We start from the raw sequence: 15,983 nt of genomic DNA on the forward strand, positions 1-15,983 counted from the left end.
CTATTTTAGTTGGCCTGAAAATGAAAACCCTGTCATGTGTAAGTGCACCTGCTGGACAAGCTTCATGTCCTTCTGTTGAATTGTGACTCTCTTTGCGTGGATAGCAGCCAGCTGGGTCACTATAACAATTACTATAATGATTACTATAAACGTGTAGACTCACTTACTTTCAAACTCCTTGACGAGTGTAGTTTCTGCAGCTTCCTGGAGAGCAGAAATTGCAGAAGACTGAAGCCGAAAGTCCTCGCGAGGGCGCAAGTCGCTGATGATCTCACGGATAAGTCGCGTGAATCGCACGGGGAAGGAGAGGTTCTGTCGATTTTTGGTACTGTTTGATTTGTCGGAGAGCAACGGCTGTTTTTGATCAGAAAGGATTTATAGTAATAGTTATAGTAATCAACTTACTACCAGGCTTATAACGACGGCTTTTCTTCGCGGCCTTCTTCACAATCTTCTTTCCGCTGATCCCTGAGGTCTTTCTTGGAGCCTTTCCAGCAGTCTTTTGGGCCGGCATCTTCTTGCTGAACTTTTGACCAGGCGCAAACGTTGGAATTGGACCTTTCCGAACCTTGTGTTGTGTTGCTGGAGGGGTCTGGAGTTGAAGGCGTGCACTCTGGCAAGTTGGAGTGTTTGGCTCAAGTGCTGGTTGTACTTGTGGTTGTCGTGACCAAAGTGAATAGTTGGTCAGTTGCATGAATTTGTGGGATTGTTTGAGTGGGGCTTTTTTTCCATCGGGCTCAGTTTCAGATTCGGAGCTTGTGACTGGATCAGGGGCATCGTAGGCAGCATCCAGATCCATGACACTAAAAGAGGGTTACTATAAGTATTACTATAAGATTTGGGTGCTTTACTTACCAGTTTGCCAGCCAGTAGCAATTCACATAGCCATGTTGATCTGAAGGTCGGGGGGGTGTTGTGTAGGAAAAATAAAGGTAGGGTGAGGTTGTTGGGGTTGGGGTTGTGAGTTAGCTCGCTTAGTAAAATGTCTTCAGCTTCACTTTTTGTACGGTAGTAGGCGATAAAGGTGAATTCTCCCACAACAATAGTAAGGACAACAATAGTAAGCGACCTTATTGACGTGTTTAACAACAACAACCTTCTTCTTCAACCTTCTTCTTCAACCTTCTTCTTCAACCTTCTTCTTCAACCTTCTTCTTCAACCTTCTTCTTCAACCTTCTTCTTCAACCTTCTTCTTCAACCCCCAACACCCCCAACACCACCGACACTTCTAAGATCAAGGAGGTAAATCTACTCAATCCTTTCTACTTACTTTATAGTAATTGTTATAGTAAGACAGCCACGATGGTTGGAAAATGAAGAACGACGACGAGAAGTCAAAGAACAAGAATACCCAGCAGGTCACAAAACGCCGCAACAACATGAGTGAAGTTGAACGCACAATCGACAATGCCAAGAGGGCAGATACAGCTGCTGTTTCATATGCCTTGCGAAATCTCCGGGCAACTTCTGAGTTCAAGAACCTCGACAGCCAAGCTCAAGAACGTCGAGTAGAAGCCAAAAAGACCGAGGTAGCTCTCAAGCGGTAAGATCTATTCCTATCCACTGTTATAGTAATAAGTATAGTAACATAGAAACAGTGTACGTGATGGAAAGCATGCAACTGTTGTTCAGCAACGTCTTGGGATTGGTGAGGGAGGGGGGGCATATTCTCTTTGGGACGACAGAAACATTGCTTGGGAAACCGAGGATGAGGATGATGAGGTAGTGCAAGAGGCTATGTGGAGGGAAGATGAGAAGGCCAATGGCGTTGATGATGTTGGAATTCAGAAGATCCAGAGAGAAATGGTGGCACAATCTGTCGCTACAACCAAGGTATGGATGAGAACCCATTACCCATTACATTTGAACTTTACTAATATAATATAGAAGGTGGATCAGTTGGGATTCTCCCTCTGGCGCCGAAAGTGGAGGGTTGCATACCAATCAACGTTACGACTAATGAAGAAGGTCAACACAGACCCAGACTTCCTTGAGAAATTGCCCCCCTGCAATTGATCCAACTACAGGGTAAGTAACTATACGGAGGTGTTGTTCATAAGTTTTGTGAGTGGGTCGTGAGATGACCGGGGGTTGGGCATGGGTTGGAGCATGGGTACGCGTAGGCTTGTTTGTACCTTTTTAACGTGTCAAAATTCCTACTATTGTATTTTATATGTAGGAAATTCATACTCTTTCAATAACTACAATGCCTCATCTTACTCGCAATGAGTGGCTTCGTTGCGCACTACTACGCTCCCTAGATTGGGAGTTCCAAAAAATTGCAGCCTATATTGGCTGCACGGAACGGCAGGCTTGGTATGCTTGCCAGGGCCCTCCAACTCTGAAGAAGCGTTCGGGTAGGCCACTTATTCTATCCGATGAGTAAGTTCAAGAGGTTATTGAGTTTATAGCCTCATCTCGCATGAATAGGCATATGCCATATACAAATATAATACGCATTCTTAATATTCCATGCTCACGGCTTGTCCTAACCTGCGCTCTGTCTGTGAGAGGCTATAATCGATGTGAGTATCCCTCTCTACTTTACTACTATATAGACTAATAATTATTAAGGGGTTGCTATGCGGAAGCCTATTATCTCAGAGACAAATCGACAAAAGCGACTTTCATGGGCTATTGAACATAAGGATTGGGTACGGAATGATTGGAATAGGATACTTTGGACTGACGAGACGTGGGTAACGGGAGGCTGCCATACTCGTACGTGGGTTACTCGAAAAGCAGGGGAAATGTGGGATGAGACATGTGTTGTAGATAGAGTACAACGGAGAAGGTAAGAGACTCCTATTTACTATAGGATTTACTAACAATCCCTAGAGGTTGGATGTTCTGGGGCTGCTTCTCAGGTGGTCTTGGAAAGGGTCCTATACTATTTTGGGAGAAGGAATATGGGAAAATAGGAGCTGAGTCCTATATGGCTCATACTGTCCCTCTAATCCACGGCTGGCTACGCCTACACCCAGGCCTTACATTGATGCAAGATGGAGCTCCAGGTCATAGAGCAGGTGCAACATATGAAGAGTTGAGATCCCGTGGTATTTGCCCTATAGAATGGCCCCCGTATTCACCAGATCTCAACCCAATTGAATGGGTGTGGCATATTATGAAGAATTATCTACAAGATAATCATCCAGAACATATGTCCTACGACCAGCTCCGTGTAGCTGTTAAGGAAGCGTGGGAGCAAGTTGGAGAAGCTGAGCTTAATGCTCTCCTTAATAGTATGCCTACACGTATGGCAGCAGTAATTGCTGCAAATGGTATGCACACAGAGTACTAGGCTTATAGTATAGTTTTATATAGGGTAGATATCTACTCTACTCATTATTCTACAGAATTGATTGTCATTATTCTACAGAATTGATTGCTCTCACACTCAAGTGTTCATGACGCGTGAGAATCGGTACTTTGGCCAGGCCATAATTGCCAAGCCAGCCTACGCAGGGGGCCCTAGCCTGACCCACTCACAAAACTTATGAACAACACCTCCGTAGTAATAATTATAGTAACTAGCTAACATCTCTAGGATCTACTACAACAAGGTTCCGCCACATCTATACTTCTCAAAGACGGAAATGGCTGTTTGGAGAAACTTCACCTCATGGAATCTTGATGGTGACATTGCATATCTTCCTGGGCCAGCTGAGTGGTACCCTGATAATTACGATACTACTCAGCATGGTTTCCATGTTGATCTTGATGCTGGCAGAGCATATGAAGCTTGGGAGATGTTGGCTGAAGAAACCGAGCCTACCAATTTCAAGTGGGTCTTGCCATCCGATGATACATTGGTACTGTTGCCTCCAACAAAAGAATCAGAGGAGTTTCTCAGCCAGTTCTACGAAATGTAGATTAGTTTCTTCTTCTACAATAGTCTAGGTAGATCAATACACTACTGTTGACGCTACCACTTCTTAGTTTACTATAAATATTACTATAATTGGCTTATAAGGCTATAGGCCCATAATACCAAAACACGCTACTACCATATACTCCACAAGTAATCTAAAATATTTTAAAGAGGTGAATTTAAGCGAAATAGAGAAGTACGTATAGAATAGATGTAGACCTTAATAAATATTCAGGTTGACTGTTTTATTTTCCTTATAATAATATAATATTGAATATTTTAAAATATTATGTCTTATAACCAATCTTTAAGTTCGCCAGCACAACCTTATAGCGATGTATTCTCTCTTGATGAGCCTTTATCTAGTAATAGAACACCTGAGATTGAGTCCTCCCAACAACTTAACAACCAATGGGATGGGCTAGAAAAGATCCAAGGTCTAAATGTGCTAAAGTGGACGCCTTCAAAGGCAGACCTATTCAACGACTGGTGGCATTACCAGTCCTGGTATAAAGAGCAGCCAAATATGTTTTTAAGCACTGATAAGCAAATCAACTGGGGGTCAACAACCCGGACCTCATTATCATGGAGACACTTTGACCAAGGAGCTCGAAAATCAACTGGGGAACCAGTAATTGTTTGCCAGAGGTGTTTGAAAATACTCATCCACCCAAGTATTAAAGGCTCAGGGACAAGCACAATGAGCACTCACCTTCGATCAGCTGGGTGTATAAGGAAGTCATCAAACCATTCTACATTACATCAGAGCCAGCTCCGCCTCTCGCAATCCTCTCCAGTAAGCAATATTACATATTACTATACTTATTACTATAAACATACCTAACTATTATTTAGAGTATGCGGCTACAACCAGAAGACGACCCAAAGGAGCATTCTACAGTTACGTTCTTGAGACTGTAGTATCTCTTAACATATCATTCCGATCTGTTGAGAATCCTATTTGGGGAGAGATGGCATTATGGCAGAATCAGAAATATCCACTTCCTTCACCAACAACCTTACGGCGGCGCCTTGATGTTATGGTTAGTAATGCACAGCAGATTGCCCTTCATGGTCTTGTACTGGGGCAAGGTGTGCATTATCTCTTGACAATTGGTCTAGCCCTGGAACAAGGCACTCCTTTATGGGTATTATGGCAACATTCATTACTGATAAATGGGAATACCGTGAGGCTTTAATTGGGTTTGAGTATCTTGATGGAGCCCATACAGGGAAAGATCTTGCAACCATTGTCCAGCATGTTATATCCCAATATCACCTCGATGGTAGAGTTCATTGTATTACAACTGATAATGCAAGTAATAATACTTCAATGATGGGGGTTATTAACGACATGGTAAAAGAGCTATCATCAGAGCCAACAAGATACCATGATGGAGTCATTCACCATATACCATGCTTCGCACATATTGTCCAGTTTGCACAAAAGGCTCTCCTTGGGTCAATCCGATTAAACCCAACAAACTCAGAGCTACAGACTGACTGGGATGAAAATTCAGCCAATGAGATTAGAGATCTAAGTAAAGAGAGGGGCCTTCCATGGACCCTTGCCAAGGTATGTTTATAGTAATTTTTATAGTAATTGCCACTAATATAAAACTAGCTTCGGAAGCTAGCTGTCTTTGTGAATTCAAGTTCACAGCGAAGAGAGAGATTTATGGGAATCCAAAGACAGTGTATTAAAGATGGAGCAAAGGTCTTACGACTTATCCAAGATGTGTTAACGCGATGGGACTCAACCCTACATATGATGCTATGAGCAGTCTTACTCCAAGTGAATAAGTTTACAACTGAGTTTACTGCAGCTAATATATTTCATATTAGTCCCCCAGAGTGGAAACACATCACCTACCTTATTGATGTTACTCGCCAGTTTAGCTTCTGGACCTCAAACATGGGTATAGCAAGTGGTGCTCGACTAGGCTTTGTTTTACCAGCATATGACGAGCTATTTGAAGGGCTTGAGGAGTGTACCCGTCGGCTAAAGCCACTACAAGACCCATGGATCAAAAAGCTTCTTATAGCTATTGATAAAGCTATTCAAAAGCTTGACAAGTATTATACAAGATCTTGTACAGGTACTGGAAGCTTCTATGCCTTTGGAGCTATTCTATCTCCCCAGTTAAAGATGTAAGTGTTTAACCCTGACTATTGTTGGTTAAATCCTGAAACAAACTGGCAGAGGCATTTTGAGAAGCAATTCCGGGCACTATATACTCAACATTACGCCAACCAAGAAAGGTCAAAGCAGCACCAGTCACAGTATACAGAACTAGACAAGGACCCAATGGCTTTAATGTTAAATCGGAAGCGAAGCTATAACTCCTTAAGTCAGGCCACTGACCAGGGAGGAGAGATTGAGCGGTACCTTGCTCTCCGTAAGTCTATAGTAATAATTATAGTAATAATTACTAACTTTTACTAGCACCCTCCCACCAACCACCATTATTATGGTGGAAAGATAACGAGCGATTATTCCCTGGGCTTGCTGCTATGGCCCGGGATATACTTTGTATTCCTGCATCTGAAGCCCTCGTTGAGCGGGTCTTTAGTACTGCCCGTGCTGTCTGCAATTATAGGCACAACCAGATGGCCCCTGAGACAATAAGGGGTATTATGCTTGTCTTCTACCGACAGAAAATCGAACGGGAACAGCTCTTTGAACACTACTCAGTTACGGATATTATTGATTCAACCTATATGAATGATGAGGAACTATCATTTGAGTATAATGCTCTAATTGATAATATCCAGGAGAAGATGGCACTACAGTACATTCCAGACCGAAGCCCAAGGCAGCCAAATACCTATGACCGGACAAGGCGGAACAAAGACCGGTTTGAATTTGTTCAATCACGACGAGGTCTCCATAGCTTGCCAAGGGTACAGCGGTCACAAGGCCAGCAAAGCCAAGTTCGTTACCAAAGTCAAGTTGGTCTCTCAACTTTTGACTTTATTGACCATGAGGTAGACGATTTTGAGGGGGTACCCCCTAGCCAGAGTGAGGGTGATTATTTACTACCTTCACTTCCTATTGCAAAGAAATCACGGAAGGATAATGGGGCCCAGTTGCCCCAGAAGGCAGTAGTTGAAACAGTTGAGTTAAGCCAGGTCCGTAATAAGTCTCGGTCTGGTCGGGAAATTCAGGAGTCATGGCGTAACATAGATCTATAGTAATAAATATAGTAATTGCTTGTAAATTATACGTCCTATACAAACTACACTCACATATATAAAGTACACGTGATAGCAAGTGTAAATGTCCCGTGACTGGTTTCTTGGCAGACCGGTGGGTACCCGTGGGTTATTGGCTTCAGACCGGCCCATGGTCTGGGTGGAAGTTTTCCACCCAGACCGACCCATGGGCCGGTCTGGGTTAGGTTACCCGGTGGGGTCGGTTACCCATAACGCACACTACTTATTGTGTACAATCTTGGGCCTTTGGGGAAGGCCTCTGTGATTGCAAACACAATATTTAGCCCTGTTACTAACCCTGCGATTAGACAAAAAGATAGCCGACCCGAGAACTTTTTGATCACCGCACAGGAAGCAATGGAGAATCTGTACGAAACGGGTGTACTTGATGGCCTGAAATTTGTCACTTTCGGCCGCCATGTCAACTACTCTCTGTCGCCAATGATGCATGAGACCGCTTATGCACACCTTGGGATGAAAGGACAGTACTATAGGTACACTGGTTCATCACTCGACGAGCTAGCTGCATTATCACAGGACCCCCATTTTGGAGGTGCTGGGATTAGCCAGCCTTTCAAAGTCGAAATCATGTCGCGCTGTGTAGCACTCACCCGCCACGCAAAAGCAATTGGTGCCTCTAAGGTGTGATTGTGTGCTCTCCCAGATGGGTCCGACGATTTTTTACTCAATCAAGCCAATAGACGGGGCCACGCTGGTCGTGTATGTGCTTGGTTCGCCGACAACACTGATTTTCTAGGCATATTAGCATGTCTTCGGCGGAACGCCACTCCGAGAAACGTCGTGCAACCGTCAAAGACAACCGGACTTGTTATAGGTGCAGGAGGGATGGCACGAGCTTCAATATATGCTATGATCCTGCTAGGATGTCGGAATATATTTATTTACAATCGAACGCCTAAGAATGCGGAAACGGTTGCAGATCATTTCAACTCTTGGGCTGGAGCCTTATCAGCGAATGAAAGGGTCGTTACTGTTTTGCGAACAAGAAACGAACCTTGGCCTGCCGAGTACCGGCAGCCTACTTTCTTGGGTTTCCTGTGTACCTGCCTACGAGGTAGAGATCTATAGCCCAACAGATTTTGAGGTTCCAGAACAGTGGCTAGGGAGCCCGTCAGGAGGACTATATTTTATCTTTTCAGGCCCCTTCAAAGCTCCTTTGTATTCAATAAACTAGATAATAACAGGTACATTTGATAGTTGGCATATAAGCCACTGAATACGCCTCTTGTGATACGACGCTTTCGTCAGAAGACGGGGCGGGCTTGGGTTATGGTTGATGGTTTAGAGTTCATACCGGCGCAAGGATTTGCACAGTTTGAGCTTATGACTGGAAGGAGGGCACCGCGAGCCCAAATGAGAGCCGCTGTGGAAAACAACTATGAGAAGGTAACAGGGACCACAACTGACTCAATGGAATAACGCCAACCCTAGCGTTCCGGCTTCATAGCATATGAAAGGATAGCAAAGCTCTCAGAAGTGCCGCGGAAGCCTCTTGGCTCATACGTAAAGCGTCCCAGCCAAAATCATCTGTGCCCAAAAATAAAGACCCCATCCCACAGCAATTTTTATGACGGAATTCCGCCTAATGGTCGCCTTCTTGACTCTCCTTGCTACGCCCGAGTCCCCAAACGCATCCGCCGCAACGAAAAGATCGCTGAGGACAAACATGATGGCTCCTAGAAGCCGTTGGCGCGGCCAGTTGGAGGAAGCTGGGGCGGCAGTAGCGGCCGCTACGGCCAGCATCGAGCTGATGATAGTTGCATACACGGAAACCAGGGGCCGCATTTCGGCAGCAATGGAGAGGTTGAGAACGTTGCTCGATTTCGTGGATGTCGGCCCTGGGTAGATGGCACCGAGCCATTTCCCGGCCGCCATCGATGCCACGAACGTGATTACAAGCGTCGACTGGGAAACTTCGTCGGCATTGCGAAGGAAGGCAAGGATATAGGCTATATGCGCGCCGGCGAATGCGAGGATGCCCAGCTTGAATGAAGTAGATATTTCTACTTCTTTTGGTGCATCACGCGAGGTGTTGCCTTTCCTGGCGGCCTTGGAGGACTCCACCGATTTGGAGCTGGAGTCGTAGTATTCATTCCCAGAGGGAATTAAGCATATGTCGCCGATGAAAGATAGGACGAGGCCATATATTATGAGAGTGTCGTAGGGCGACCATTCTTTTAATAAGAGTGGCCCACTAGCAAATGCTGTGGAACAGATGATCTTGAAAACTGCATGGCCGGCGAGGGAGGATGTGGTTTCGGAGATTACCAGCACAGGGAGGGCAACCAAGAGGAGATACACGGCCGCATATGGAGGAAGAACCGGGATTGAGTCCGAGATATTAAACGACATGATGGTAGCAAGGAGGTCTAATAGGTTTGAAAAGTTTGAAAGAAGCTGTTCTCCAACCTTGCCCTGAGATCCAGGACTGCCTGACACGTGCTACTACCGTCAAAAGCCGCCGGTTTTGAAGGGTGGGGATATACCTCGGCTTCGATTTAACTAGTTGATGATTGACACTAGCGATTAGTTCCCGTTCTCGCAACTGCCCCTGGATCAAATCAATTGGTGTTTACTGTATATGAAATAACTGAAACTTAGATCATTTAAACGGCATTTGATAAGTTTGATAACTTAATTGCCCGTAAATTGATCTAAGGAGATATTTTGGATTGTCATTAATTTACAGGTATCAATTCATATCTATCAAGACCCGCCCTCCGAACTTTTAAGCAACACAGGGACCACATATCCCCAGCTTAGATCCCGAACCGCTTCAGCGACTCCTCCTCATTTACCGGTATATCATGGCCAATATTATCAGCACTGACGCTCTCTACTTTATCACCATAGTTCACCCTCGTATATCCAGCCTCGGGCGAATCAGTCGATGTCACCGGCTGCACATCCGCAACACCCCAGACAGTCGTCCACTGCTTTACCTCTTGATGTAAATTTTGGTAGTTGAGGATACCGTGGACAGTCCCGTGCCAAAATTGCATTCTTGGATACGCTCCGGTGTAGCCGGGATACATGTCCCTAGCAATGGCAGCCCACTCAGCTCCGGTCTTAATGATCTTCCCTTGCGCACTATCGGCATTCCAGTAGTCCACCTCTGGGCAGGCCCAGAGGTGGAGCGGAAACACCAGCGTATGCGGACCCAGCGACGAAGATCTCGGGATATGCGGCCGCCATCACGTTGGTCATCATTGACCCCGATGACCTGCCGGTCATGAAGACTTTGGACTTGTCGGCGTTATACTTGGCAATGATGTACTTCACCATGTTTGAGATGGACTGAGAGTCACCACCGCCATCGTGTGTGAGAGTTTGCTTGCATGCTATATCCCAGTAGTGGTCTTTAAGGTTGGGGGTGTTGGGATAGACAACGATGAACCCTTTCGTGTCGGCGATGCTCGCCCATCTTGTGTCGTTATAGAATTCTAGGCCTGTGCCACCACAACAGTGCATACCAAGAATCCCGAAGAATCAAACTATGAATACGAGCTTATGCATCCTGCGCCGCCTTCTCCTCCTCCTCATCCTCCCCATCCTCCAGAAAGCAGAAGAAGCTCAGCAGATTTCCATCCCCATCCTTTACCCGAAAAATCCCTATAACCCCACTACCTGTCCCCAATCTCATCCACGATCCCCCAGTCCCCCCCCTCCTTCTCTCCAGACCCCTTCTCCCATCACCCTCCCCCGATCCTGCCCATCCACCGTCAAGAAGAAATAAATATTCGCCGCAGCCTTGTCCCAATCAGTGACGCAAACGTCGGCTCCCCCGCTCCGGCAAGGGGGTGGTCATCATGGACGTGTGCCTCCTAGAGTGAAGCCAAGGATGGAGGTGTAGAAGGCGATCGTAGCAGGGATAGAATGGGACGGGAAGTGGGGGATGATTTTCCCGCGGAGGCGGTTGGGTGTGGGGCAGGTGGCGGTGTCATCGTTCGAAGCAGTTGTAGTGGGGTGTGTTGAGGTTTTGATCGTGGCTGTAGGTTTGGAGAGTTTGGATTTTTGGGCTGGCTTCGGTGATCATTTGATAGTGAGAATTTGTCTTTTGGTGGTTGTGTCTGCCGCCAAGTTTTCACTTTGCGAATGGGCCGGCCCATTGGCTAAGTGGCCGGCCCAACTATAAAGTAGTATAATAGAATAGTAAATAGATGCTCTATACTACATTTCCAGCAGTGTCTGCCAGTGCTCGTTTCCGACGAGGCCCCTCAACTAAAGTTATTTCTATACGAGTAGCTAGACTTGATAAATTGCCACAGTTATGGTCATCATTATGGCAGTGCACGCTACACTCCTTTACTTCCTTATAACAACAGCACCTCTTTGTACTACATTGACCCTTACATTGGCATGATACCCCAACCTGTGCGCTTGTAGAAGCCTCTCTAGCTGCAAGCCCTAGCGTTAGTTGCTTTGTAGAAGTAGGAATTTGGATATGGTCTGAGATCCAAATTCCTACTTCTACAAAGCAACTAGTCTACAACTCCAAGTGAGTTTGTAGATATAAGGCGTTGTATAATACCAGAGTGTGTAAGAATCCGGTATCTATGAGGGTAAGGCTCTTCTAGAATGTGTGCAAAGAGCCTCTTATTATCAGTTGAGGTTCTATCCTCTCAAGGCACCTTTATAGAGACTATAGCTCTAATATCAAAGTGTTAGATATCATGCTTCTTTGTATACTTACATATCATAGAAGCCGTCGCTCTTTAAGTAGCTGCTATAGCTCTCTTAATTACAGGGTCGGGTGTAGCCCGATGTAACGCTGACTTCTAAACGATAGAAGACACAGAGGTTCTCTTGCGTAAAGGTTTACTTATCAGAGGAGGCAGGGGATCGGACACAAAGGCTTCAAGTAACACGTTACTAGTATATAACAAATACTGTATTGAGTTGAGCACGAAGCTCCTATCTAAGGAAATACTATCTACTTATATAGTGGCGTCGTGCCTAGTGGACTCCTGGGAACTCACTCGAGTCCTCGGAGTCCTGGACTCTTAGGATTCTTCTCATCATCCTGCGAGTCCATCACGTGATACTTTCGGAACTACTATTCCCCGCTGCCCCTCCAGGTACCAGGGCCGGTCTCATGCGACCTCCCTCCTTCCTGTCCTGTAGTTGGCCAGCCTTCTTGTTCCGTCGTAACACCCGAAGCTTAGTCCTAGGCTAAGCTGGCACTTGAGCCTAGGTCCCACGCCAGAGCTTAGAATTGAGCTCTTGAGCTAGGCTATATCCTAAGCTCTAGCTTGAGCTTGAGCTTGAGCTTGAGTTCAGAGCCTAGCTCCTGCTCAAGTTCCAGCTTAAGCCTAGAGTCTGGAATTGAGCTCTCGCTCTAGCTCTATTTTGAGCCTAAGCTTAGGGCTAGAGCTAGGCTCAGAATTGAGCCCTAAGCTAGAGAGCTCAATTCTAAGCTGTTCTAGCTCGAGCCTATAGCTTCCTGCTCAACTCTAATTGCAATATCCTTCTAGGCCTGGCTATTAAGCCAGTTAATATGAGAACTCCTGTCTTGGAATAGCAGCTCAGCTGGTGCACACCTAATAGTAGAGTGGATTTGGGTGTTATTGCAAGTGTAACCTTAAGTAGCCTATCCTTCCACTCTGTAGACCTATGATCTATTTGCTCATAGCTTATTCTTAATGACTCCATTTGCCTGCTTAACTAGGCCTTGTGTTTGTAGTGACCGTAGCGCTCTATTTACTACTTGAATTCCATACTTACGTAGTAGGATAAGTAAGGCTCCTTTAAACTCCTTCCTGTTATCAGCTTGTATAATCTTTAGAGGTAAGAAAGCTGTATATGTCACAGTTCACCAAGGCATAGGGAGCCAGTTGGGTATTATGAATTAAACTCAATCTAGAGAAGAAAGGAAAAAGAAGAGGAGCACTCGAGCAGTGGCTCGATCTATATACAGCTATGTTGTTGTGGAGTGAATTCTCTTTAGCGAGACCAGTTCTGAGAATTAACTCCACAACTGAAAACATCGCTCTAATCCCAGAAAGCTTCCCACAACCCCTGAACCCCCACTCGAGCTGCAAGGCACACTTGATATCGTAATACTACCCCCCCCTTACTCCAGAGTTGATCTCCTGATCAAGAAATCCCATTTTCAAGTTCTTCCAAGCTGCCTTGTAGAAAAGCTTCTTTCGAATAATTTTGGAGTCAAGGATTTTGTAAGGACACAGGGCACCCAGCTCACAGTAATAGCATATGAGAGTGCGAGTCGGAGGCTAAACAGATGCTATCCTATAGGTCTACTACAAAGGATACAAAAAAGATGAAGGGGGGGACCCCGTTGAGTTTGTTTCCTTACATACCTGAAATGGGTCCAAGTCGGTTAATCCAACCCTAGCCCTAAACCTTCCACCGCAACAGGTCCACATCAATCCCGAACCTTACAACCTTACTGTTCCCCACTATAGTGTAACTCGCTATGTGCTCCTTAACTGGTACGAAACAGCATTGAGTCGGTTTTCATGCCCGTGGTGACCGTAACAGCTCTGAGGCGGGTCCTTCGAGTATCTAGGTAAGGAGGCATCCTTACAGATTTCGTCCACTTCTGTCATACTGACATTCGTTGCACTCAGTTTGCTATCAAACTCAAGAGCAAACTTAGAAATCTCCTCCTCAAACCTACAAGTCACCATACATATCTTGGCTTATCACACCAACAACAGAAGCAATACTACTCAACGATTGCTGCAAACTCTTCTACTACATCTGTTTATGCTACATACATCACGGCATATCATTTGGACACTCATTGAACAAGTTATTAAGAAAATCTCCTCCTTAAGGGGGTGGGCCAATACTACCACATGGCATATCTCTACCGACTAGAGGCCTAGGAACATGAACGATAGCTCTAGAAGCTTCTACAACCCTCTATGATTCATTACACGTCATCGCTCCTTAGTTACCCACAAGATTGGTTAAGTTATGACATAATTTATCTATAGGTACTCTGACCTTGGACCTCCTTTTCACTTCCTATAGGCTAGGAACCCAAGAGATGGTTCTATGGGATTCTCTTACGTTCACTACATGATTAGCAAGCTAGTTGTGGGTCGCACTTGATTTCTAATACATTTACCAAGCCTGGTTAGTCATGGAAAGTCATGGAAAATGAGAGAACTACACTCCTTTGGCATAAATAGGATTGCCCTTTCCTTAAGAAAGGGCAAGCAGACAATACAGTAAATCGATTATCACATACTTCCACGTCTTTTACAAGCTTCCAAGCATTCATCTTGTTACTCCTTGTTTCTGAAAAGTCAGTGAGGTGTTAACCTCTGACTTACCCCTGAGTTCCCAGACTCAACATTTGTTGCAACTTGTCTGAACCACTTCACTACATCACACACCTGATTGCTGCGTTGTGGAATAGTCTAAGCTACAACCCTTTGGCTCTGTTTCCTAAGACAGTGTGTTGTCTTAGTAAAATCATCCCTTCCTTGGGTGGCTAGATTCTCACATCTGGTGCACCCACCATTACAACTTCCCACTCCTCTTCGCCATTGACAATGACTGGAGGCTCTGGCTCCTGTTGCTGCCCTTCCATTGCATCATTTGAGTCGAGTCTTAATAGATTAGCATGAAAGACTAGATGAATCTTCATGCTGTTTGGAAGTTTGAGCCGATATGCAACTTGCCCAATTCGCTCTAGAATTTCAAAAGGTTCCACTTGCTTGTGGTCTAGCTTCTTTGATGGCCTCTGTGTCTTTATATTTCGAGTTGAAAGCCATACTCTGTCTTCCACTTGATAGCGCGGTGCAGGTTTCCTTTTCTTGTTTGCGAAATGTTCCATTTTTGCTTGCGAGAGCGCGATTTCATCCTGCAGAAACTCCCAAACCTTTGCCATGGTCTGAGCTATGTTCTTGTACTCTTGTTTGGCTTCGTGATATGCTTGCTGCTCTGTATCGAAGCTCATTCTTAGTTCATAGCCCTTGTTCGCAAAAAACGCACTTGTCTTAGTTGCATCTGATGGCAAACTGTTGGCAGCAAACTCCGCCATGCACAAGTATGAAACCCAATTGTCTTGAAGATAGTTCACATGAGCTCGCAAGTAGCGTTCGAGCTCTGCATTGAATCGCTCAGTCTGTCCATCTGTTTCTGGGTGGAAGGCAGTTGAAAGTTTGGCTGAAATTTTCCAAATTTTGCAGAGCAAACTCCAGGCTTCTGCAATGAACTGAGGACCTCTGCCTAATATTATCGAGTTCGGTAGACCGTGGTGCTTCCATACATGTCGAAGTAAGAGCTGTGCTGTAGCTTCTGCAGTAGTCCCTTCTTGCCTAGCGAAACATGGAATGAAATGTCTTTCTTTCGTCAACCGGCATGCAAGAACCAAGATAGCATTGTTCACTCCACAGAGTGGTAATCCTGTCACAAAATCCATTGATATATCCATCCATGGTCGACTGTCAATAGGGATTGGTTGTAGAAGCCCATTGTAGGCATCTCGAGATGGTTTCGATCTTTGACAACTATGGCAGTTTTTGACATATCGAATTATTGTTTTGTCCATGTTTGGCCAGTAATAGTGCTGTAGATATTGAAGGTTATTTTATAACATCCTACTTTTGTAAACATATCGGTGATGTGCGTAGCTTAGCTACCTTTGACGTAGTACGGGAGGTAGATTGGGACGGAATAGAGCAGCCAATAGTTGATGAGGTTGTAGTATCCTGTTCAAACTGATTAAATTGTTCACTTTCGATAGTATACAACATCAGAAGGTTCAGAAGCCATGATGTAGGCTGAATCATAAGACGTAAGGATAGAATTCAGAGTTTTCACGACGACCTGAAAGTTGTGAAAGGATCACGTGGAATACTTAAGTATTGCCAGTATAATACTGAAGTATGGCTAGCA

General features: G+C 45.1%; 4 protein-coding genes across 4 annotated transcripts; 1 reads left to right on the forward strand and 3 right to left on the reverse strand.

Annotated features, from left to right (window-relative positions):
* Positions 1–799, reverse strand: VC83_05802 (uncharacterized protein; the record flags this gene model as incomplete). Its single annotated transcript, XM_024469416.1, has 4 exons — positions 1–119; positions 168–262; positions 330–354; positions 406–799. The coding sequence occupies 4 exons, from the start codon at positions 797–799 to the stop codon at positions 1–3; spliced, it is 633 nt and encodes a 210-aa protein (XP_024322268.1).
* Positions 800–3,161: 2,362 nt separating this feature from the next.
* VC83_05803 (uncharacterized protein) lies at positions 3,162–3,873 on the forward strand (the record flags this gene model as incomplete). The annotated part of the gene is made up of 3 exons (XM_024469417.1): positions 3,162–3,282; positions 3,404–3,425; positions 3,549–3,873. 3 exons carry the CDS (start codon positions 3,162–3,164, stop codon positions 3,871–3,873), a joined length of 468 nt encoding a protein of 155 aa, XP_024322269.1.
* Positions 3,874–8,247: 4,374 nt separating this feature from the next.
* On the reverse strand, positions 8,248–9,540 carry VC83_05804 (uncharacterized protein). Its single transcript, XM_024469418.1, has one exon. It carries the CDS (start codon positions 9,459–9,461, stop codon positions 8,607–8,609), a length of 855 nt encoding a protein of 284 aa, XP_024322266.1. The 5' UTR covers positions 9,462–9,540; the 3' UTR covers positions 8,248–8,606.
* Positions 9,541–9,868: 328 nt separating this feature from the next.
* On the reverse strand, positions 9,869–10,394 carry VC83_05805 (uncharacterized protein; the record flags this gene model as incomplete). The annotated part of the gene is made up of 2 exons (XM_024469419.1): positions 9,869–10,199; positions 10,270–10,394. The coding sequence occupies 2 exons, from the start codon at positions 10,392–10,394 to the stop codon at positions 9,869–9,871; spliced, it is 456 nt and encodes a 151-aa protein (XP_024322267.1).
* Between the last annotated feature and the right edge of the window lie 5,589 nt (positions 10,395–15,983).

Source organism: Pseudogymnoascus destructans, assembly GCF_001641265.1.
Source record: "Pseudogymnoascus destructans isolate 20631-21 unplaced genomic scaffold scaffold_16, whole genome shotgun sequence".
Taxonomy (NCBI): domain Eukaryota; kingdom Fungi; phylum Ascomycota; class Leotiomycetes; order Thelebolales; family Thelebolaceae; genus Pseudogymnoascus; species Pseudogymnoascus destructans.